Genomic DNA, 23,091 nt, shown 5'->3' with positions numbered 1-23,091 from the left:
TTTTTTTTTTTTTTTTGGGGGGGAGGGGGTGAAACAGATAATTTATGTGAGTGATCCCACGTTTGTTTGCTCCCTGCGCGGATTAACCACTGGAATAAACATGTTGACTTTACAAAAAAAATCCGTCGCGTCGTCATTAGGTGGGCAACCAACATAATGTAGAAACCTGTTGATTTTGAGTGGTTTTAACATGTATCAATTGTCATTTAGTGTAACTCCAACTTTGGAAACAAGACATTTCTTTTGTATATAGGAATACCCTTTTAAAGCCTATCAGACCGAGAAGGGGCGGGGCACGATAATGTGCCCTCCCCGGTGAAGCATTTGTACAGTCCCACTTCGGTCGATCAGTATGAACTATTCATTCTTTATCTGGGGGACAATAATTGTATCCCAAACAATGTTGTGGGATGTCCATAATTTAAAAATATTGGTAATCATTGGTCAGTTTTCTTATCAAATGTAGATACACACATTTTTTGGTAAAAACAATATTTTCTAAAATCATTCAAATATTCACTTTAGACTTAACTTTACGGTCTAATTTTAAACTACAATGCATGCCAGGAATCCAATTTTTTTTTTCAGGGACGAAGTAAAAACAAAATGATCGGGGGGCACATAAATTATGCTATAAAATCAGGCTCTCTCGAGGAAGTTCAAAATTATAAAAATACTAATACTTACAATAATAATGTAAGAATACCAAGTGCGCCCTCAGTTGTTGTACGTCCAACAGTTTTGCAAGTGATTTGCATATTTTCATGAAACACTTTGATGTGCATAGTGTGACGTCTGTGTACCCCGCGCACAGGCAACTGGTATCAAGTGGGTTTTTTTCTCCTGTGGGCTTCGAACAGAGAAGACAAATATATCATTGTCTCTGAAAATTCTCTCGACTTTCATTTGTAGGGAGCATACCCCTGAGGTGTATCACTGTGGGAGGGTGATCCCATAGCAACGTCCCAGTGAGTATACTGCTCTGTCATATAATCATATTGTGAGAGAAATTGTTGCACTCTCGTGACATACATGATTCATTGCATTGTACTATTGTCTGATAGTCTGTAGCGTATATGTATGTACACAGCCATGCAACCATGTGTTGAACTAAGACACACATTGTATTTACTGCGTCATCTTTCTATTGTGCATACTACGGGCTTGAATATTTGAAGTGCTGTGTCTTGTACTAGTCGTAGGAATACAAATAAATTAAGTAACACTTAATGAAATTTATGGATGAATGGCCATTGTATTGAGTGCATCACAACCCAACAGACGTGAGCTGAACATGGCACTTACAAAAAGGAATCATAGGGAACAAAGCAGAAAGCTGAATCACATTTAGTACGTGGTTGAATAACCATGGACATGCGACTCATAAGTACAATGGCAAATACACTGACGCATGTACAACCAAGACGTACAGGGAGACATGTGAAGCTTTGGTAATAGTTGTGCCAGCAAAAAGACAGCAGCCATTTTTTGCTTGGCAGATTCAAATTTTCACCGCCGCCGCCCCACCGTCCACTAGCAAAAGCTGTTATAATCAGCATCACCCGGGATAAGCCTCATACCCTCGGTTTTCTGTAACTTTCATAATATTCTCTGAATATCGGCAAAACGAGTCTCATTTGCATTTGATGTTGTCGGGCCATAGCATATAATCCCTGGAGGGGTGTTTTTGTGCACGGTTTGTGTTATATCTCGCCTTTATAGTACAGTCTATTGAATCTTGTATTCATAACATTGTTAATGTGCTGAAGAAGGCATACATAATTATTATACCATACAATTTCGTTTTAGCTGAACAGTTTGATCTCCAAACTCTTGTATTGTGTAATTATGAACACTGCATGCATAATGCGTAGAGTGTCTAGACAGTAGCTAGAATTCACCCATTGTGTGAAATGGTCCAGTCTATTTGACTTGTTACTCATTGAATGTGTGTGTTGTTTACGCAAGGTCAGGGCCCCACGCTGTACAGCTTCACAGAGGGTCCGTGGTTTATTGCACAAATTCAAGGCAAAGTTGTTCATATGTGGAATTTTCCCTTGAATAATGCCGCAATTTTGCTCATGAATATTGACATTTGCAACGAGCACAAATAAGAAAAGACTCAAAAGTCTCTAACAATGGTAATAAAAAGATAAAGAGAAATTTAACTCAAAGGCGCATTTGCAAGGATTGCATAACGAAATTTCGACAATTATACTCGTCAAAATCAAACCTCTGTCGGCAATATATTCCGCCATGAACAGCGCAACCAGGTGTCATATTGGTGGCCAGTCCGATCCTGTCCAAATTTATTTTGCTGTTATACCAACAGCCATGCATATCCAGGGCCAAGGACGCCAATGTCCTCAAATTTCTTCCATTACTTCTTGAATACAGCCCAGTGTCAACATTTTCTGCTTGAGCACATCACGCGCGCTTTTAATGTTGTTTCGTTGGGCGTGAAGCTGTTTACCAATAATGTTGTAAAAAATGAATACAAACTGAGCTATCCAGCCCTCTGTTGGCGGGTCCTCATTGTGTCAATGTCTTGTTCAAGGAGCGCCAAGTATGGAAACGGCTGGAAATACGCATAATTTTAAGCCCGGTTCATACTCGGCGCGAATTTGTGACGTCATGGCAAGCGGAGGCTACGAATTTGTAAAAGTTGAACATATTTCAACTCTGGCGAATTTCGTTTGCGAATGTTTCATGACGTCAAATTTGCTTCGCATTCGCATGAAGTATGAACCGGGCCTAATCAGTAATCCACGGAAAACTTCATAGATTTAATGGACATTATTCTGGCTCTGTTCCTATAGTAATTCACATCCCGTGATGGCTTTAATCATGCAAAAGCAACCCCGACACAATTGCATGGTTTCTGGTGTCTCGTATCTGGAAATTCCCGGTTTACGTGACGAGCGGGAACACACACACAAAAGTGCAGAGGTCATTATTGACTTTGCAGTTAGCATATCTTTCACGTGCGTTTGTGGAGCCAGAATGAAATAAAACAAAATGTAATGATTGACGGCAAGCAATGTTAGATAACCGCACCTATTTTTAGCAATCTTGTTATTTCCCGGATTATTCCGCCCCCAGCTTCCTTTGAAAAGAGCGCGCCGCTTAGGATCACTAGAAGTTTCCACCTAGACATCCTGCGTGGATGTATGCAGTTCTGTCAAAGGGAGCGTAAACACTCAGCTACGAGAACCTTCTTTCTGACGAGTTTTCAAACTGAAAGAAAATATTCTTTCATCTGCTTTATATAGGTTTTGCCTTTTGTCAATTTGTTTTGGAAGTTATCATTCTTATCTGGTTTCTTATGGAAAAATATATATTTTGAGGATAATTTGGAAACTGCTAGCTAGTATCGTTCTGATACGGATTTTGACATTTCTCGCAAAGCGAATTTTGTGATATAATATGTTTTATGATATATGTTTCTAGAAATAAGCTGAGCTTCTTGTGTAATGTCTCAACAATTCAGCATTTAACGCTCGAACAAAAATGGCCAAACTAGCCAAATGCGAATCGGAAGATTCTGTGTTGTCTGAAAATTAACTCGTAAGTAACATCGAAGATAAAATGTGTTAGAAAGTAAAATAACCATTAAATGTGCGCTGACTATAATATACTGGAGCACTGACGTAATTCCCGATTGATGCGTGGTCTAATTTTGCAACGTTGTGATGAAAATCATCAGAGTCATTGATTGCAGCACCCGCTTCGGTATTCAAACCATTACATGCATGTGTCTGTGCGTGTGTATACACCCGGCAATTATCGTGGACCCGGGACAAAAAGGTTAGGGCATAAACAGGGCATAAACAAAGGGTCCACGATTGACCAAACGTCCACGATTGAAATTCGTGTATAAATCATTGAGAGCAGTTGATACAAAGTTTGAGTACAACCAAAGCAATGAGGATTAGGGACAATCTGGGGTCCACGATTGCCGGTTCTTATTAAGGCCCAGTCACACATTCGCGGTTGGAACTACGAATATCCACGGTTTACCAAGAATCAATCGATCACGATGAACCGTCAAGGTTCGTGGAGACATCTACTTCCTAAAAATGCACTACGGTTTCAGGACGGATAGTTACTAATGGTCATACGGTTTCTCTACGAATACCCCACGGTTTGTTAAGAAAATAGACGGATTGGTGAAGAATATCGACGGTATATTTAAGAATAATGACGTTAACACCACGGTTGTCTGCGATTGGGTCACGGATGACCAAGGTTCTCCTACGAATAAAACGTGGATATTCGGTACAACCTTCAAGTTAGCAGAACCCTAGCACATCCGGGCATATCCATAGGACATTCGTAGCGAATTCGTAGAGATTTCTACCACGAAAGCCGGCTATGAATCCCCAAGAATATGCACGAATAGCCACGAATAAAACTACGAATAAGTACGGTTGTCCTACGGATGTCCCAAGGTTGCACTACGGATTAATTTTCATTGCGGTTCACCACAGAAGTTATGCTAGGGTCACACATTCCTGAAATTTGGCTACGATAACCCCGATCTATCCCGACAAAAAATTCTTGATGGCATCGGGAGAAATTAGCCCCGATTCACTTTTTGTAAGAATAACTTAATAATGAAACATAAATAATCCAGAACACGGTCCGAATGAAAAGCTGAATCAGATCAAACCAAGCCGAAGGATTGCGATTTAGTGCAGAACAAAACCGAATTGTAGCGAGAAACAAATACGAATAACTCAAGAATCAAGTCCAAAATGACCAAGAATTATTTAGTGTATTCGTAAGTTATTCGTACAATATTCGTACATTTCTTGATACATTCGCATTCATTCGGCATGATTCTTGGCTGTTATAACACCAAAAACAATTCTACGAAACGTGTAAGAATGCTGTAAGAATATCCAGAATACTGTTAGAATAAACAGAATACAGTTACGAATACACTCTAAAAAAACAATAGGCAATATTGGGTAAAATCGTACTCTTTATGGCAGTAAGAAGGGAACATGGTCGTTATGGGGGTAAACTTGACTAGCTTCTGTTGTGTCGAATTTTACTCCTGCACTGTGTAACCATTTTACGCAGAAAAACCGTTAACTTTTACTCCAAAAAAAAACATGTTTAAAAAAGTACCCCCAAAAGGAGTTATATTTTCGTTTACCCAACATGTTGATTAAGTCTTGCCCACTCCATGTCGAGTAAAACTTTAAACGTATGTTGTGTTACATTGTACTCAAATGTTTCTCAAAATATGCAAAACAATAGTTTTCCCCCTTATTGTTTATGGGTTTTTTTCGGTGCTATTTCTAATTTTGCTCAGGGACAAAAATAGACTTTGACGTCGTGGGGATTGGCAGAACTCGTACCCATTTCTGAAGGAAAGTTCGAGAGTTTTAGCTCACGACATGCAGCCTTCTATGGTAAACGTGTGATCACCATGTATTTTTCATGCTAATTACCCATGTGTTCATGTTCATTGCTTATAGTCCATGCTCTTGTCCATGGTCTCACAGAGTCAGTCTGTCGGTACTGTGCATATGCAACACAGGCAAGGGCGGATCCAGGGGGGGGGGGCAAAGGGGGCCATGCCTCTCCCCCCCCAAAAAAAAAAAACGAACCAATTTTTTTTTTTATGTAACATCGCAATAAAGGCAGGCAATGAGTACACCACCATCTTTTCCTCAAAAAAATTGGTTAAAGTGGTCAGAAATTGCCTCAGATCGCACCACAGAGCATCTAGAATCCAAAAAAATTTCGGGGCCCTTAAGGGGGCCCAGAACCCCACGCCGTAATTTTATTGACCCACTTTTTTGGGGGACAATTTTTTTTTTGGCCCCCCAAAAAAATTGTGTTCTAGATCCGCCCTTGAACAAAGGTACCGAAGGCATCCAACACGTACAGCGAAACCGTTGTGTTGTGGAGTCGCGCTGTGATCCTTCCGTTTGCAAAGACTATAGGCAGTTTATTGCCCTATAGATTTTTTTGCACACACAATTTGATTGATGAATGGTTACAGCGCGACTCACAACACAACGGTTTGGATGTACGTGTACGTGTTGGATGCCTTCGGTACCTGTGTTACATACATAATGCACACACACAGTACACAGACTCTGTGAGAGCATGGACTTAAGAGAAAAATGAAAACCGTAATTAGCATGACAAATATGATGATCGCACGTTTACCACACCAAAATAGTCTACGATGTGTAGATGGCTGAATGTCGTCAGCTAAAACTATCGTAGTTCAAACTTTCCGCGTGTGGTTTTATACAAGTATAGCACCCTATACCGTTCGAAGTCTATGCCTTCATAAAAGCCATTGAATTTAGCCAGTGTCACATTCAAGTAAAGCCGGGTGCCCAATTAAAAGAGGTAATGGAGACACCATTGTGGCACTGCCATTCATGACAACCTCTTTGTCTGGTGCCGCCTTGGCTGGCTACCCAATTTCTTTTGTCAGCCCTTACGAAAATAACCTGTTGGTATTACCACAACAAAATACCACAGGACATTACCACATGAAAGTTCTTGTGTGTTTTTTTGGACATTTACCACAGCACTGTTCCTGTTGCGGTAACATTGCTGTGGTACCATTCCGGTGGTAACATTCCTGTGGTAACATTCCTGTGGTACCATTCCTGTGGCACCATTCTTGTGGTAACATGTTCCTGTGGTACCGTATTCCTGTGGTACTTGTGTGTGGTACGTTCCTGTGGTAATGTTCCTGTGGTAATGTTCCTGCGGTACATTTGTTATTATTCCTGTGGTAAATGTTCCTGTGGTACGGTGTGTACGTTATTATTGTTCCTGTGGTAAATTTCCTGTGGTAAATGTTCCTGTGGTAAAGTGACCATGGTATAATGTTTTGTGGCAATGTTGCCGGGGGTAATGTTCCTTTGTTAGTTCCTGCGGTACCTGTTCCTGCAGCACCTGTTCCTGCAGCTGTTGTAATGTATATTTGATAATGTTCCTGCGGTATTAATGTTCCTGTGGTAATCGCTGGATGGGATTCCACTGTTTCCAAGTGAACGGGATCCTTGAGGTAGAATATCCATGGTTTCTTCTTCACATGTACCAACATCATTGGTGGAAATTAAGTCGGGAAAGCTGAAAAAGAAAAGAAACAAACTTGTAAATGTAAGTTTGTATAAATCAATATGGTGTTCAACAAAAAAAAACATGAGCAGATGCAGTTTCCCTTTTAAGTTGTGTTTTAGTTGCAGTCAAACTCGAAAACATTTTGTACATTTCTGTGATATACGTTTCATATTAAAAAAAAAAAAAATAACATTGGTAATAACACCAAAGAGTGCATGCGACAACCAATCACTTACGTATGGAATATTTGCGGTAACATCCTGTGAATTGATTATTAAGTTGTGTGTAATTTACGAATGCAGAAGGTAAACCAGGAGAGTAATTTGCCATAGTCATGAGCAGATGGTGTTACTGAAATTCGTCCATACTTGATAAATAAAGTAATGAGTTTGCATTTAACTTTACATTGTTTAAATCTTAATGTCTGATGTCATTTCATGAACAATATCTTCTTACCCCTTTTAAATTCCCAGTCAAATCACTTGAAGACAAAGTTTTCCAATTTGACATAAAGGGCACAAACAGTTCATACTTTTGATAACAGATCTGGTAATAATGATGGCGCTGAACAAATACAGCATTGTCATGTAAAACGGATTTTTCCCATGTTGAATATGCGTGCATGTACGTATAGTAATAATGCAAACTTGCCTGAATATTATATAATGCAGATTGTAGAGTTTTCATGGTTTTGCGACCCCACTTGATTCTACGAGGTTGTGTTGGGAATTCCTAACTGATCCACGTATATGTCTTTGAAACAAATTCCTGTACATTGGAACTAGCTAGAGACATCATAATTCAGACTTACCGGTACATAGAGTACTGTTTTACAGACGTACTGCAAGATCCATTCAGCATGACTCGATCCACTCTGTCCAGTATTCATCATCCAGAAAACTTAACATGCCTCCCTACTATAGTATGTTCAAGCTCACAGTAACACAGTATATAATACTGGCAGTTGATCTTTGCTTACAGGCAGAAGTGAGGCACTTATTTCATACAAATATTCACTGTTTTGTATTCTGCCATGTACCTGTGCTGCTGCGTGTAGTTGTACATAGTGCTGTGATTCAAACTGTACTGGTTTTCAAACTTTCCACACACTCAGTGGGGGAGCTGTGTGGGTGACCTTGCGTGTGCAGAACGTGACCCCTGCATGGTTAATATACACTGTGTGTATGGAATCACACATGGGTCATATATGGGTCAGACGCTGCACAGGGCATAATATAAGGTCACACATGTGGTTGGGAACAGGATACGGTGTACCCTGCAATATGTATATGTATGTATGCATGGGCTTTATGTACATGTACTGTGTCAGTACATATTGGGGCAATATTTGTACCTGTCAGTGTGTTCTTATTTGTGTTTTAGTTATAAGTACATTGTATATTGGATGGTAATATCTTTTCCTTTGGTAATCTATGTGGTGTAGCATAACTGTCATATTTTTGGAAGTTTGCACATATGTAAATATACAGATATGGGTAAAGTGACAAATAAAAAAATGTCAAATGTACGTGCACGATCCTCCAATTGCATTGCCCCGGTGGTAATTTGTTTGATATATTAGCACTGTATAATACCACATGATATTGTTGCGTTCCCGCAAATTGCGTAGTTTACTTCTTTCCCAACCAATCCATTCCACTCCATGCACAGCGTAATGCTTGCAGCGATCCTGTGTGCCCTCACACAGCGCGAAGCTTTACCGCGAAGTCTTCGACACACGCACAAGTGTGTAGCACGTTGTACAGTACGCTATTGTATAGCGCAATGCATGTAGCACTCACAGCTATTGAACATGTACCGCCATGGGACATGTACTTAAGACAGCCATTTTCCCTCCACCTTTCCCCGGAGTCGATGCGAATTCCCCTCACACACCTTACCTCGCATCCGACCCACATTGACCCCAAGCATTTAGCGAATGTGGCTCGCTAAAACCTACCCGTGTATTCACCCCTTAGTGACCCCGTACACCCCAGCGATGTGTCCCGCTAACCCACTGGCCGAGACCTACGGTAGCTAGAGGTCAGGTTACGTCCTTCATCTCATAGTTTTACTCCATAGCATTAGTGTGTAGATTCTTATCTAGTCTAGAGACTAAGTCTTGTACACAAGCCTATGTACCGAGAAAGTTATTCCCTTTCCCTTTTCCTTGAGAATCAGTTCCCCGTAAGGCACCCACGAGTGATCCTACTTCGCCCGCTAACCACCGCTCTCGGACTTTCTTCCAGTAGATTGTCTAAGTCAGTCGTGTACAAATCTCCCATAGAGACTTTCCCCATGCCTTTGTACACGGATGCATTATTCATAACTACCAGAATCCAATGCTCCCATTGGCTAAGACGCGCACCCAAAAGTTTATATAAAGCGCGCAGAAATGGCACTTCTGGTCATTGTTGTACTGGGCTCTTCCCCAGTAGATTATTGAGCTGAGCTCCGACCTACACAGAGCTCCCGCATATGATGCATTAGATTGTTGATCTGGGCTCTGACCCCGACAGAGTTCCTGACATGTACACGTAGATTATCGAGCTGGCCGCTCACTGGCCATAGACCCATGTCTGTACACAGATAATCATGTACGCCCAAACTTTACATTGTATATAGTGCGCCCTCTATTGAGCTGAGATGTAAATAATCCCGAATAAAGTACTAGTGTGTGTGTAAGATATTTGTATCTGACTCTTTATTTGATAATGTCTCTCACCCAAGAGAGACGTTACAATATAGTAAATACCACATACATTAGGCGAAGAAAAAAAAAAAAACATGTTTGTCGTCCCCGCCCGCTTCCTTTTTGGAGGCCGCCTGGATTTTATTCAATTATTATAATTTTGTTATATTTGAAAAATGCAGTAAAAAACACCGAAAAAGTCCACAAATTCATTGGAAAATAAATACCAATACAACTCTAAATGACACTATAAATATGTTCAGTTCTCTTGTCTTTCATTTCAAAAGTGTCTTTGAACAGTGGAAACACCAACGGTTGCAGGAAATTTTAAAATGGCGGCCATCTTGAAAAAAAAAATGAAAAATAAAAAATAAAAGGCCCCTAGCTCTTCCGCTTTTTTTTCAAAAACCCGGACAAGAAACATGTTTTTTTTTTATTCGGCCTTATATTGAACGACTTTCACTGTCCTGTGGTAATTCGTGTGAGGTGTCGCAGTACAACAGCACTACCACGGTAAGATGCAATTATAACACACATTTGTCAGAACCTCATGTCCTCATTTTCGTGTGTGTGGTATTTAGCATGGTACAACAGAAGTACCACAGGATATCGAAGGTACCACACACATTTATGTGGTACTTTCCTCTAATTCCACTGACCTGTGGTAGTATTTGTGTGGTATTTAGTAAGTACAACAGAAGTACCACAGGATATCGAAGGTACCACACACATTGACTCTTCTTTATAAATCCTACAGTTCTGTGGTACTTTGTGTGGTAACTTCATGCACCACAAGAATACCACGTACAGGACTGGGATATCCACTGTTGGTATTACCACATAAAAGTGTGTGGTACTCTGGTGATATGTACTTTTCCTGTGTTAATTTCTGTGGTAAACATATCGTCACCGACACCACGAACTGACACCCGGTGGTCAGCGTTGCAGAAATACAAATCGGAGAAAAACGCTTTTAAAGGTTTGACACGAATTTACTCGGTAAAATATTCCATCTATCTTAATGGTTTTAGTATCGCTTAACGTAAAAATACTTAAATTACTCAATTATAAACGTTATATTGTAAAACTCTGCTTAGTTAATTAGAAATTAAATGATTAAGATGGGTGTCAGTTCGTGAAAACGAAAATGTATGTGTTTTTGGAGAGTGCACGCATGCAATAGCGTTAGTGAGTGTCAGTTCGTGAAAACCAAAATTTACGCGTTTTGGGATAGTGCGCGCACACACTGCGCATGCGGGGCTGAGGAGGTCTGCATGGACACAGTCCAAAAGGTGAAGAAGAGGGTGAAAGCCCTATCGGAACTTTGTGTCGTCAGAGCAAGGGAGCAGATGGAAGTGGCTTACAGATCTCTTGTAGCAGAATTCAGCCTCACCAATAGAGTGGTGTACTCAAACAAGAAGAAAGTCCTATTCGAAACCTATGATCTCATCGACGAGGAGGTGCTTACTCAGAAAATCTATGAGGTGGAAAAAGCTTAGGTCAACCAAATGCATGCGATGAGCTGGAAGCTGATTAACAAGATTACTGGTAAAAAGTATTCCAAGCTCTCTCAGATCAAGGGAGATATCGGTGAGCAACTGGATGAGGCATGGTACAACCACTTCAACAACCTTCTTGGTGATGAACCAGAGATGCTGGATGAACAGGCGGAGGTGGATAGTGTTTAAGGACCTGGACATCGAGGATTGTCCCAATTCAAGGGTGAGGAGTATGTTGAAACAAGGGGGGGGGGGCGCTTAAGGGTTGAAAGTGCTGTGGGGAAGATTGTGTCGTCCCAGAACTACAGTGTGTCCCCATTGACGACCTCGTACTCGACGTTGTCAAAAATGCAAATTGAGAAAGGGGAAATACAGATCAGTGGAGCATTAGTAATATCATCCCAGTCGGCAAAACATTTAACCGTATAGTACTCAACAACTGGATTCGGCCAGTGCTAGATCCACTTCTTAAAGCACAGAATGGGTTCAGGCAAGAGAGGTCCAGTGTGGGGCTTATCATTGAGTTGATGAGAATTATTGAAGGTGTCAAACGTAAACATATTCCTGCAGTCATCACCTTCATTGATTTCCGCAAGGTGTTTGACACTATCCACCGGGTCAAGATGATGAACATCGTCATCACATACAAGATCTCCAGTATATATAAATAAGTGCAAATCATTGGGGCGACCTACGTAACATCCCGAGCAAGGGTCACTTCAACAGATGGTGTCTTTGAAAGATCTTTGACATCCTGACAGGAGTGCTTCAGGGTGACATATTGACCCCTTTGCTCTTCATCATTGTATTCGACTATGCCTACGCCCTGAAGAAGGCCATCAACGGTAGAGAAGAGAAGCTGGGTTTCACCATAGTGCCCCTCAAAAGCCAGGTGATCGAGTGTCTCTTGTGATGATCACTGACATGGACTTTACGGATGACATCACACTGCACTGGTCTCAAATACATAGGAGCACGCTCGAGTCTTTTTTTATTTTTATTTTTTTTAAAGAAGACCTAGGTTCTCACCTATAACATATTTGACACAGCTGTCTGCACGAGATGGTACAACTCTCAAGATTGAAGCTGACCTACAAGTACCTTGGATTTTGAACAGCCCCAGTGAGAAAGACCTCAAGACCTGAAGAGGACAGGCTTGGTCAGTGCTCCACAGAATGGAGAAAGTGTGGTCATCGGCACTCAGAGATCAAAATAAGGTCACTGCTTGTGTCAACGGTAGAGGCAGATAGAAGTGTCTGGATGGGTATTACACCAGAATACTGCGTATGGCCCTGAACATCAGGTTGCAGGATCACATGAGGAATGTAGAGCTCTACGCTGGCTTGCCGAAGGTGACGAAAAGGATTAGGGAATGCTGTCTCAAGCTTGCAGGACATGACGCCCGTCACCTGCAGTTGGCCGCGAGCCCAATCATTCTCTCGGAGCCCACTCACATGGGGCACTGCCTCACCTGGGAAAAGAAGTCTATCCTTTGTTGACATGCTGGAATTGACTGGCACATGGGGCACTGCCTCACCTGGGAAAAGAAGTCTATCCTTTGTTGACATGCTGGAATTGACTTTGCCACCGCTGAGGAGGTGCGCTTCAGAATGCCGGACTGGACCAAGATCATTGGGCGGGCTCGAGCTGCCATATAGCCTCGTCCGCCTCGACTTGATTGATTCATGTCAGCTTCCCCCTGACAGAGCCATAATTATGCTGGTATACAGAAGAGTTCTGATTTTTCTACTCTATCCAAATTCTCACACATGAATGAAGAACTGGAATATAAGACGCTTTAATCAAATAAATCTGGACGTTTTTGCAATTATTCTGATTGGTAAAGAAAGTTGTCATTCAAATGTTTTACAAAATGTCCTTACAATGTGTGTAGCTTTCAGTGTACGCATTCCCATTAAGAGTATTACTTCTCAAACAAGCAGCTATACAGTGCAGTTCAGGGGACTGCGGATCGAAAGTGCATTTTCGGGTACAACCTAGCCCAGGTTGAACGACGTCTTCATGGTATGTATTACGCATAACGTAGGGAGGTAAGGGAGTCCACCTGGGTAGGTGCAACCTTTCTTCCATGATCATTTGGTCAGTTCCTCACAGCTTGCCGCAAAAGGTAAAGGGTCCAGCTTCCATCCAGGGGATACTTCCTCTACCACAACCCCACACCCCATGCACTAGCACTTATTGCTATGGACGGTATCACAAGCAACTAAGCTACCTATAGCCAAGCAACGGATATAACAGGGAAAAAGACTACAAGAAAATCATTAAATCGACCAAAACTGAGAAATATTTATTAGAGGGTGTTAGGCGCAAGAATTGATTATGCTGTTACGCCATTTCCTCCTGGTCAGGATGAATTCGATCTGGGCTTCGTCCCTGCGAGTGACAGCCAGGTCCACAACCTTCCCTGACATGAATATCATATGAAAACATTGCTCACATATCGTCACCGACACCACGAAGTGACCTTAACCCCGGCGAAGTGGAAAATGTGTGTTTTGAGATACAAGCGATTTAAGTTGGCGATGTTTTGAAACGGTGATCTGAACATCGTTTTAGCCTCAAAATACATATATATATATATTGTCTGAAAGCTGGGATCTTGAATGTCACGTTAATGTATGATTTTCATTGGAAATAAATTATTATTAATGAGTTATCAAACTAATTAACCATAACGTCACTTCGTGAAAACTCAAAATTCAGATCACGCTGTGTTCGAGTTTTCACGAAGTGACACTAACCACGTGTTTGTATTAGCTAACGGGTTAGCGCTACTTCGTGAAAACGCCAGAAATGAGGCGCGCGTATCACGTGACATTTGTGTCACTTCGTAAAAACGCAAAACCCGTTTTTGACGCGTAGTGTGCAGGCACTTTACACGCGAAAGAATGGTATAGTACACTTCGTGAAAACGCGTACACTTCGTGAAAACGCATTTTCCGGTTTTGACCCTTTAAGTTGTAAATGTTAATTAATGTTAATTAATGTTTTGACAAAACTAATTAACTTTGTGCTTAGTAACTTCTTGAGGTGATAGATTATGTGTAATTAATCACAAATCAGGAAAAAAATCGAAATCGCAAAATATCGATTTTTCGAGGTTAGTGTCACTTCGTGGTGACGGTGACGATATGCTTTAACTGTGTGTGACTGCTATACCGGGCTTTAAGTGCAATATTCCCATGTCTCTTGAGTTGCATCTATGATATTGTGTTTAAAGAGCGCAATAGATTCAATTAGTCACCTCACGAGATCATGTTACCCACATATTTGAAAAGAATAATGTTGTTAAACCATGTCAATTAACCACAGGCCATTATGTTGGTAATATTATGTATACATTGTACATGGGTTTCGCTACTATTTTAATTTGAATTACAATTTCTGTACCAATCAGAACAATGGTTTCCATGCACATTTATACCATAATTGTGTTTATTTAATTGAAACTGCATGTAATTAAAAGTGTTTGACTGTATTTTCAGTGTTTTTGTTGGATGGATTTGGACAAACTATAGCTTGTTGGAAAGCAAATGAATAGGCCAACAAGCTCACAAATCGGCAAGGTTTCAGACTTGAAACTTTTGGAGTGAGTGTCAGATGTAGGTACATAATTCCCCCCGTTTCGTTTTTTGTGCAGTAAGTCCCATAGCAAGGCCTGTCAGCGCCAGCCGACATGGCTCTCATGTATCGAGGTCTAAAGGTACCTTAACATAGATGGATTTAGACAAACTATAGCTTGTTGGAAAGCGGATGAATAGGCCAACAAGCTGACAAATCGGCAAGGTTTCAGACTTGAAGCTTTTGGAGTGAGTGTCAGATGTAGGTACATAATTCCCCCAGTTTCGTTTTTGTGCAGTAAGTCCCATAGCAAGGCTTGTCAGCGCCAGCCGACATGGCTCTCATGTATCGAGGTCTAAAGGTACCTTAACATGGATGGATTTGGACAAACTATAGCTTGTTGGAAAGCAGATGAATAGGCCAACAAGCTGACAAATCGGCAAAGCTTCAGACTTGAAAGTTTGGGAGTGAGCGTCAGATGTAGGTACATGATGCCCCAGTTTCGTTTTTGTGCATTGAGTCCTATAGCAAGGCCTGTCAGCGCCAGCCGACATGGCTCTCATGTATCGCGGTCTAAAGGTACCTTAACATAGATGGATTTAGACAAACTATAACTTGTTGGAAAACGGATGAATAGGCCAACAAGCTGACAAATCGGCAAGGCTTCAGACTTGAAACTTTTGGAGTGAGCGTCAGATGTAGGTACATGATTCGCCAGTTTCGTTTTTGTGCATTAAGTCCTATAGCAAGGTCTGTCAGCGCCAGCCGACATGGCTCTCATGTATCGCGGTCTAAAGGTACCTTAACATAGATGGATTTGGACAAACTATAGCTTGTTGAAAAGCAAATGAATAGGCCAACAAGCTGACAAAAACCAAACCAAATTTGTTATTTCCGCCCACTAAGAATTTAATAATGCTGCTGAAACTATCAGGCTGCTGAAACTAAAATGAATCCAGCATGCCTGAAAACATAGATATTGGTACGAGGACATCCAAATCGACCAAATAGGAGCATTTCTATGAGAAAAAATAGTTCTTAGCGGCTCATTTTGGCGGCCATCTTGAAATATGGCCGTCATCTTGGATTTTCAAGTGGCCAATTGGGCAGATTTGTGAAGTATACCCTAGAGAATCATTGTGCCGTATTTGGTGCTTGTATCACCATTTGCACGATTCCACTGCAAAATTGATGATATCTGGACGTGATACTAGCATCTCTGCTATCATGAAAGATCTTGATTGGACACCCTTGGAAGATAAAAGAAAACAGCATCGCACTTTTTTTCGTTTTTTTTAATCCTGAGTGGACTAATGGACATTGACCATACCAAATACATCACCCAAAAAAAATGAAAGATCACGACGAGGACACAATAGACAGTTCCAACTCCACCAGGCCTGGACTGACACATGTGCTTCTTCATTTTTCGTAAGAACACTTAAAAAATGGAATGATCTCCCGGACTCAACAGTGGCGCTCACCAACCCAGACTCCTAAGAAAGCTCTTTGTGACAAAAGTTAATCTCGACCACTCTCACCATACCACACCTCCAGTTTAATTTCCCTAGATGGAATATTTTAGAGGACCACCAACCAAGTACCAAGTACAACGTAACGGTCAGCCAGACTGGGCTCGGACAAACAATTCAGTGCAGTAAAGGGAGGGGAACCTCTAACCCAAGGGGTGCGGCCATCTATAACAAAATAATTAACCAAATTTATACAAGTTCCGGGCCCAAACTAACACAATACAATCAGCACTTTCAACAATAGTAAATCTACAATTCTGCCTCCACAACGACAACCTTCTTCCACGTCAATAATTTACATAAACCTCAACGCATTCCTGCTTTAAATTCAATCGACAGAATCTCATAATCATAATTCACTACTGCAATTCAATTATTACTAAAGTCAAAGACCAATCATCTTCAGGATTTACACAAATTTTAAACAGCGAATAATGTAACTCACGGTGATGCTCACTGGGATAAGATCTTGGAAAGGTGTGTCCTGGCTGAGTGTTGCTATAAATTGGGACCGGTTGTAGAGGATCGATTGGCTCTGGGTGATTTTGCCAATTTCTCGATCTGATCGTACGGGACTGAAATTCACAGACCGATCGTCACCTGCTGCCTCAGGGATCTCAGGGAAGTTAGTATCGGTCAACCATACACAATTTCTCAGCTCATACTGTTGATGTTATATCTCTGACGATCAAAATCATTCTGCCACACCTTATTAACTCTCTCTACCTCACAACATACTTGTACCATGTACAGAAGAGAACAGAACAACACTGAACCAAATAACAACAAAGACACAAACAATGTTGAACAGTAACCTTGGCCGGTGGAGTCACACAATTCTGAGGCAACGGATCCGAGGCCTTTTTGGCGTTCCATAGGACCCAGAGGGATCGCGATTGTCGTGCCCGACGCTCACCGATACAAAATAGTAATTCGCCGCGGCGAGATAGGAACTAATTTAATGTTTCTTAATTTCTCTTGGCCCTTCTACGCTTCCGTAGGTTCTGGTGTCTCGAATCTGGAAATTCCCGGCATGTCATGACGAGCAAGGAAACAGAACTTGCCCTTAAAAATACAGGGTTCATTATTGACTCGGCAGTTAGCATATCTTTCACGTGCTTATGCAGCCAGAATAAAATAAAACAAAATTGAATGATTGACGGCAATGTTTGATAACCGTACCTATTTTGAGTAATCCTGTAATTTCCCGCATTGTTCCGCCCCCTGGACCTCAGCTCCCTATGACTATAAAAGAGCGCGCCGCTTAGAAGTTTCCATCTGGACTTCCTGCGTGGTGGTTTGAAAACTACACAGTTCTGTCAGAGGGAGCGTGGACTAGCACTCGGCTACGACAGCCTTCTGCCTGACGAGTTTTCATACTGAAAGAAATAATCTTATTATCTGCTTTTTGTATGTTTCGCCTGTTGTCAAATTAATTTTGAAACTTATGCTTTTTGTCCAATGGAAAACAAAATGAGGATAATTTGGAAACTGCTAGTATCGTTCTTTACAATTTGGTTTGAAATAGGAAATTTCATCTGAGATAAATTGTTTAAAGTCAAAACTCAGAAGATCGTGTTCACGTCTCCCCGCAACAACGCTATCGACTGATAGGGATTTTGACGTTTCTCTCACAGCGAATTTTGTGATATATGTTTAGTTTAGTCTTAATAAGTGATGTAAGTGTATGGTTTAGGCCAAAAAAAATACCTCGGTCTCTGGTCAGCGCGCGCGTCGATTTTGATTATGCGCGTCAACTTTTTTTTCCTTCAAATTAACACGGAAGCTACAACAGCGCCCTCTATTGCCGCACCTCCTCAATGTTTTGTACCAAGGAGCACCAAGGAATGGGAAAATTGCACCAAGGCAAATGATAAAGGGCACCAAGGCAAATTATGGAGGACACCAATGTATAATGTGGACACAAAAAAGCAAAATAGTACCCACCTTGTCCGTACAACTCAAGCTTGAAAAAAAAAAACGCATCACCGCATCAATTCCGGAACTTCGGTCTGACCAGAGACCGATATTTTTTTTTTTGGCCTTATGTGTTTTTTTTTTTTGTTTTTTTTTTTGTTTTGCTACTTTAGGCTTTCCAAGAACCAACCGTCTTCCAGCTCAAGCTGTCATCTTGAAGAGGTAAGTTACTGTAAAACCAAGATATTACACGAGTCCTTGACAAGACCAAGTTGTATACAGTAAAGTTTTGATAAGTCAAACTCTGATAACTGAAAACAACTGTTAAGTCAAACAAAGAATACATTGCCTCCAGTAGTATAACAAAGATATACAGCCCTAAGATATACTTCTCGAGGTTTCACTGTATTAACATTCTAAACAGCTCTTCTCATAGCACCAGTTGGTAGCTTTTTATAGTTTAAATGTTCTAAGAAATTAGCTGAGCTTCTCGTGTAATGTCTTAAAACAAAACCAGCAATATAACGCTCGAACGGAAATGGCCGAACTGGAAAAATATGAATCAGAAGTTTTTGTTGTCTTAAAATTAACTCTTTTAATGTAACAACGAAAATAAAGTGTGTTAGAAAGTCAAATAACTATTCAGCTGTGTGGTTGCGAAGGCCTATAAGCATTGCCGATGTTAAACAAAGTTAATCCCATTACGTACTTGGATGCTATAACAGAGCAGTGAAATTCATGCACCCCCCCCCCCCCCCCAATGGCTTTTTGAACGTTGTGTTTCCTAAAAAATAGGCTCAAAAAATTGAATTGTTAAATTATAACGGAAGAAGAAATTCTAAACTTCATGTCAGTCAAAAAATTGCCGTCATCGATGCCAAAACGTCAAAACTGGTCACTGGTGAAGCTGTGTCAACCGCCCATTAGTCAGTTTTGTCGGCAAAATCATGGTGCTGTCGGCAAAATAGAAAATAGACAGTGGAGAAGGAAGGGGAAGAAAGAGGGAAGAAGAAACATGGAGAACGTAAATAATAAACACCGCTGCTCAAAACCCCGCGAAGCTAAAATCCGGTTCTGCAACCCATGGCAAAATATTGTACGTTCTGTCATGTCGGCACGAGCTGCCGCGCGAGGTCGCTTCATTGGACTACAGCTGTTCAAAACACGAGCACGTGCTCGCTCGCGGGCAGAAAATCATGGATCAAGCTTAGGAGGGCAAATCTCTAAAAAGAGTCGGGCTACAATTTTGATATTATGTTTGTGATGTAATGTATCAACTTTGATGACCCACCCCATCTCCTTAAACAAGAGCACATTTCATTCAAAGAGTCGGGGAAAGTGGGCAGGATATGCCTCAGATTGCACCACAGAGCATCTAGAATCCACAAATGTAATGTTCTTGGACCTAAAGCGGGCCCCAGACCCCACGACGTCAGGGCTTTGCGCTCCGCGCTCGCTAAAAAAAAGACACCCCCCCCCGTCTGGGAACAGGAAACGGGCCTGAACAAGATGTGTGCGCACATGTGCTGAGCGTGTACACGCAGTTATACCACGAGTCCAAAACTGTTCAATATGATAGCGAAAAAAAATGAGATTTACTTTTGAAGTCATCCCGATGAACAATTGAATCCACTCATTTTCAACATAATTAACCAAATAGTCTAGCGGCGCCCATTCTTGAAATTTGAAAAAAAATATAACATAGCAAAAAAGAGAGGGTGACACAGAACCAATGCATTGCGGGCTGGAGTGGATTTAATCGACGTTTCGAGACAGTAAAACTGCTCTTCTTCAGAAATCTATACATTTAAAAAAAAATAACAAAACTTAAACAAAATGAACTTAAACGACAATAACAGAACTGAAAGAAGGTGATAACTGTAGTGATTGAATCAAGTCAAATGGATTGATGAAGTTACTCCAAGGGCATGTGAAGGAAGGGTAAACAAAATGGTGTAGGGACTTGCCAAGTTGGGTGCGAGGGTGTGTGTATGTGTTGACTATTGTTAAAGTGACTGAAAGTGGAGTCTGTAGCAAGCCGAGAGTAGGAGATAGGACAGTGACAGGAGTGAAAAGGAAGATGACAATGGAAAATTAAGCCACAACGAAAGTGGACAAAGGGGAAGCTCACAGCCCTTGGTGTCAAGCGGGAGTTAGGTGGGATAGGGTGTGTTGTTGTTGTTTGATGTTCATCCCAGCTGGTTCTACTGTGTTGAGTTGGTGCATCCAATGTATTTCTGAGAGTTTGCGAAGTTGGGTGGAGTTAGTGATTTGTTCAATAGCGAAAATTTGCATGTGAGAAATGTTGTGGTCTGGGAGATTGAAGTGTTTGGTGGTGGATTGTTCTTTCTTATTAAGTGAAGCATCAGACCTGTGACACCTGAAGCGAGTTTTTAGAGTAGTGCATGGTTCACCGATATATTGCATGTTGCATTTGGTGCATGTGATGAGGCAGTAGATGATGTTTTGTGAGGTACAGGACAGGTTGCTTTTGATAGGAAAGATTCTCCCTGTAGAAGTGCTTCAGACTTGTGTGGTATTGAAAGCGTGTTCACACGTGACACAGCGTTTTGCTGTGCATTTGAAGAATCCGGCAGTTGGTGTATCTGTGGGTTTAAGTGACGAAGACACAAGCAAATATTTTAGGCTTGGACTCCTTTTATATGCAATCATGGGTGGATGTGGAAAGCAAGACTTCCGTCTGGGTGTGGATTGAAGTATGTTGACTTTAAGTTGTGGAGAAGAGTGTTGGAAATATTGGGGAGATTGGTGTTGTATGGCAAACATAGAGGGATGCAGGTATCCTTTGTGTGGTGGGGATTTAAGCGTTGGAACGGTTGACTGTGTGCGCTCTGGAGAATGCTTCATTAATTAGAGTGGAGGGGTAGTTGCGTTTCCGAAGTTGGAGACGAAGAGTTTCCAAGCGCTGTTCAAAATAATCATCATTAGAGCAAATGCGTTGGAGTCGGTGGGCTAGGCTGAAAGGGAGACTCTTTTTGGTGTGGTGGGGGTGGCAAGAATTGAATGACGAATACTGGTGGGTGTCTATAGGCTTGGAATATATATCCGTGATGAAAAATCCATTGTCTAGTCGTGCAAGGACGTCTAGAAAAGGCAATGTGTGAGTTGGAAAGCTCATGTGTGAATGTGATGGTTGGGTGGGCGGAGTTACAGTATTCAAGGAAATCATCTAAGGTGGAGCGACTCCCTGACCAAAGCAAGAAAATGTCGTCGATGTATCTCCACCAACAAATGGTTTGTGTGGAGAATTAGTGAGGAGTGTGGCCTCAAGCTGACCCATGAACAAATTGGCATAATTGGGGGCCATGGCAGTGTCCATGGCCGTACCTAATAATAATAATAATAATAATAATTTGGGAGGCTAATCATCCTTACTCGCAGCTGGTATGCTGAATTGCGAAGGACGCGGCTACAACGTGGTCCGGCCGCTGGCACGTAAAGGCGCCTATGGCTGCCGGCCATATCGACCCATATATGACCACGGAGCATAGCCTGAGATCGAAAGTGTTTGATTTTGCCAAGCATCCACCATTGCATCCACTTAAAGCGTTGGATATTTCCTCCCCCCCCCGTCCCCCCCCCTCCCTAAAAAGTCCAAAACAAATCTGACAAACTGCAGTGAATGTTTTAAAAATCTTGTTTTGCAGAGTTGCAATCAGGTTGGAGCTTAACGTCCAAATGGCGCTTTCGTACTCATGGAAACCTCTGCACTCCATTCGTTACCTCATCCCAAGTTGTGTTTCCATCTTAAGAGCCGAGTATCCGAAATGCAAGGCAGACCTTCTACCGGAACTTGTCAAGCATGAACTGAACCCTGCGCCTTGCTCGTACGGACTGGTCGAGCACCCAAACGACAAACGCGATAAAGAAACTCTGGTGGGTCATGTCCGATTCCTTCCAGTCACAAACCGACAGGGGGCGGTTTACGCTGAGAGCTTATGCATTGATGTTGAAAAGAGAAGGAAAGGCATTGGTGAATTGGGCATGTTGAGAGTAGAGTATCTGACGAGAGAGCAGGGATACAAAGAACTGTTCTTAAGCACCTATCCCCATTGCAAAGATGTCCTCATCAAGCGATCTTGGTCCATCTTCAAGAAACCGCTACACACACTGGGAGCAAACCTGCTCCACACCAACACGTCGGTCAATGGTGGTCCGATATTTGTCAGTTGGCCAGGCAACACACTGTACCCAGGATGGGAGTGGGTGTACGAAGGGGGTGTCATGGCAACGGAGGCAGATTTAGCAGGTGAATTCTCGGGCATTGTTTTGGTCAAATACCTTAAGAGATAACACGTTTGCACAAACATAGGCCCTGGAGGTTGGAGCGTTGAATACTACACAGTTTGGTTCTCTTTGATGTTCATGCACCTTAAGGGGCACGCCGACAGCCAAACTCGAAAATTACATTTTGAGAAAATTGAGTTTTAAGTTGGACACGTGCCTTTTTGGACACATGACTGTGTCGGAGATGGAATAATGCATGACCAAGGAGATCATTTTTGTCTTATTTCTTGCAAACTTTGAGCAAAAATCCGTGTTTTTTTTTTTTTTTTTTTTTTTTTAAATATGATGAATTTCTTGCACTTACATTGTGTTGCTAGATATTAAATATTTTAATGGCAAAATAGTGTATTTCAAATTACATGTAATTTCCATTACACAATATATATGGCAAAGCGTTTTATCTATAAGTTACATGATTTAATGATACTACATTTGTATGGGAAAACGATGTATCTTG

The 23,091-nt window shown here is 41.5% G+C and overlaps 1 protein-coding gene and 1 long non-coding RNA gene across 2 annotated transcripts; one reads left to right on the top strand and one right to left on the bottom strand.

Moving 5' to 3' along the window:
* Positions 1-626: 626 nt before the first annotated feature.
* Positions 627-23,040, top strand: LOC119735832. Its single transcript, XM_038209768.1, has 3 exons — positions 627-968; positions 18,500-18,548; positions 21,995-23,040. Exon 3 carries the CDS (start codon positions 22,026-22,028, stop codon positions 22,638-22,640), a length of 615 nt encoding a protein of 204 aa, XP_038065696.1. The 5' UTR covers positions 627-968; positions 18,500-18,548; positions 21,995-22,025; the 3' UTR covers positions 22,641-23,040.
* On the bottom strand, positions 7,068-8,266 carry LOC119735834. Its single transcript, XR_005272230.1, has 2 exons — positions 7,916-8,266; positions 7,068-7,113 (listed from the first exon to the last, which is right to left on the bottom strand). It is a non-coding gene; the product is annotated as an uncharacterized LOC119735834 (long non-coding RNA).
* Positions 23,041-23,091: the final 51 nt, after the last annotated feature.

This window comes from Patiria miniata, unplaced genomic scaffold, assembly GCF_015706575.1.
Source record: "Patiria miniata isolate m_02_andy unplaced genomic scaffold, ASM1570657v1 HiC_scaffold_29, whole genome shotgun sequence".
NCBI lineage: Eukaryota > Metazoa > Echinodermata > Asteroidea > Valvatida > Asterinidae > Patiria > Patiria miniata.
The sequence above is the reverse complement of the archived record's forward strand: the minus strand, read 5'-3'. Positions and strand labels throughout refer to the sequence as shown.

Bases quoted from the DNA above. Each gene is read 5' to 3' on its own strand.
- LOC119735832 (XM_038209768.1), top strand. From the start codon at position 22,026: ATGGCGCTTTCGTACTCATGGAAACCTCTGCACTCCATTCGTTACCTC.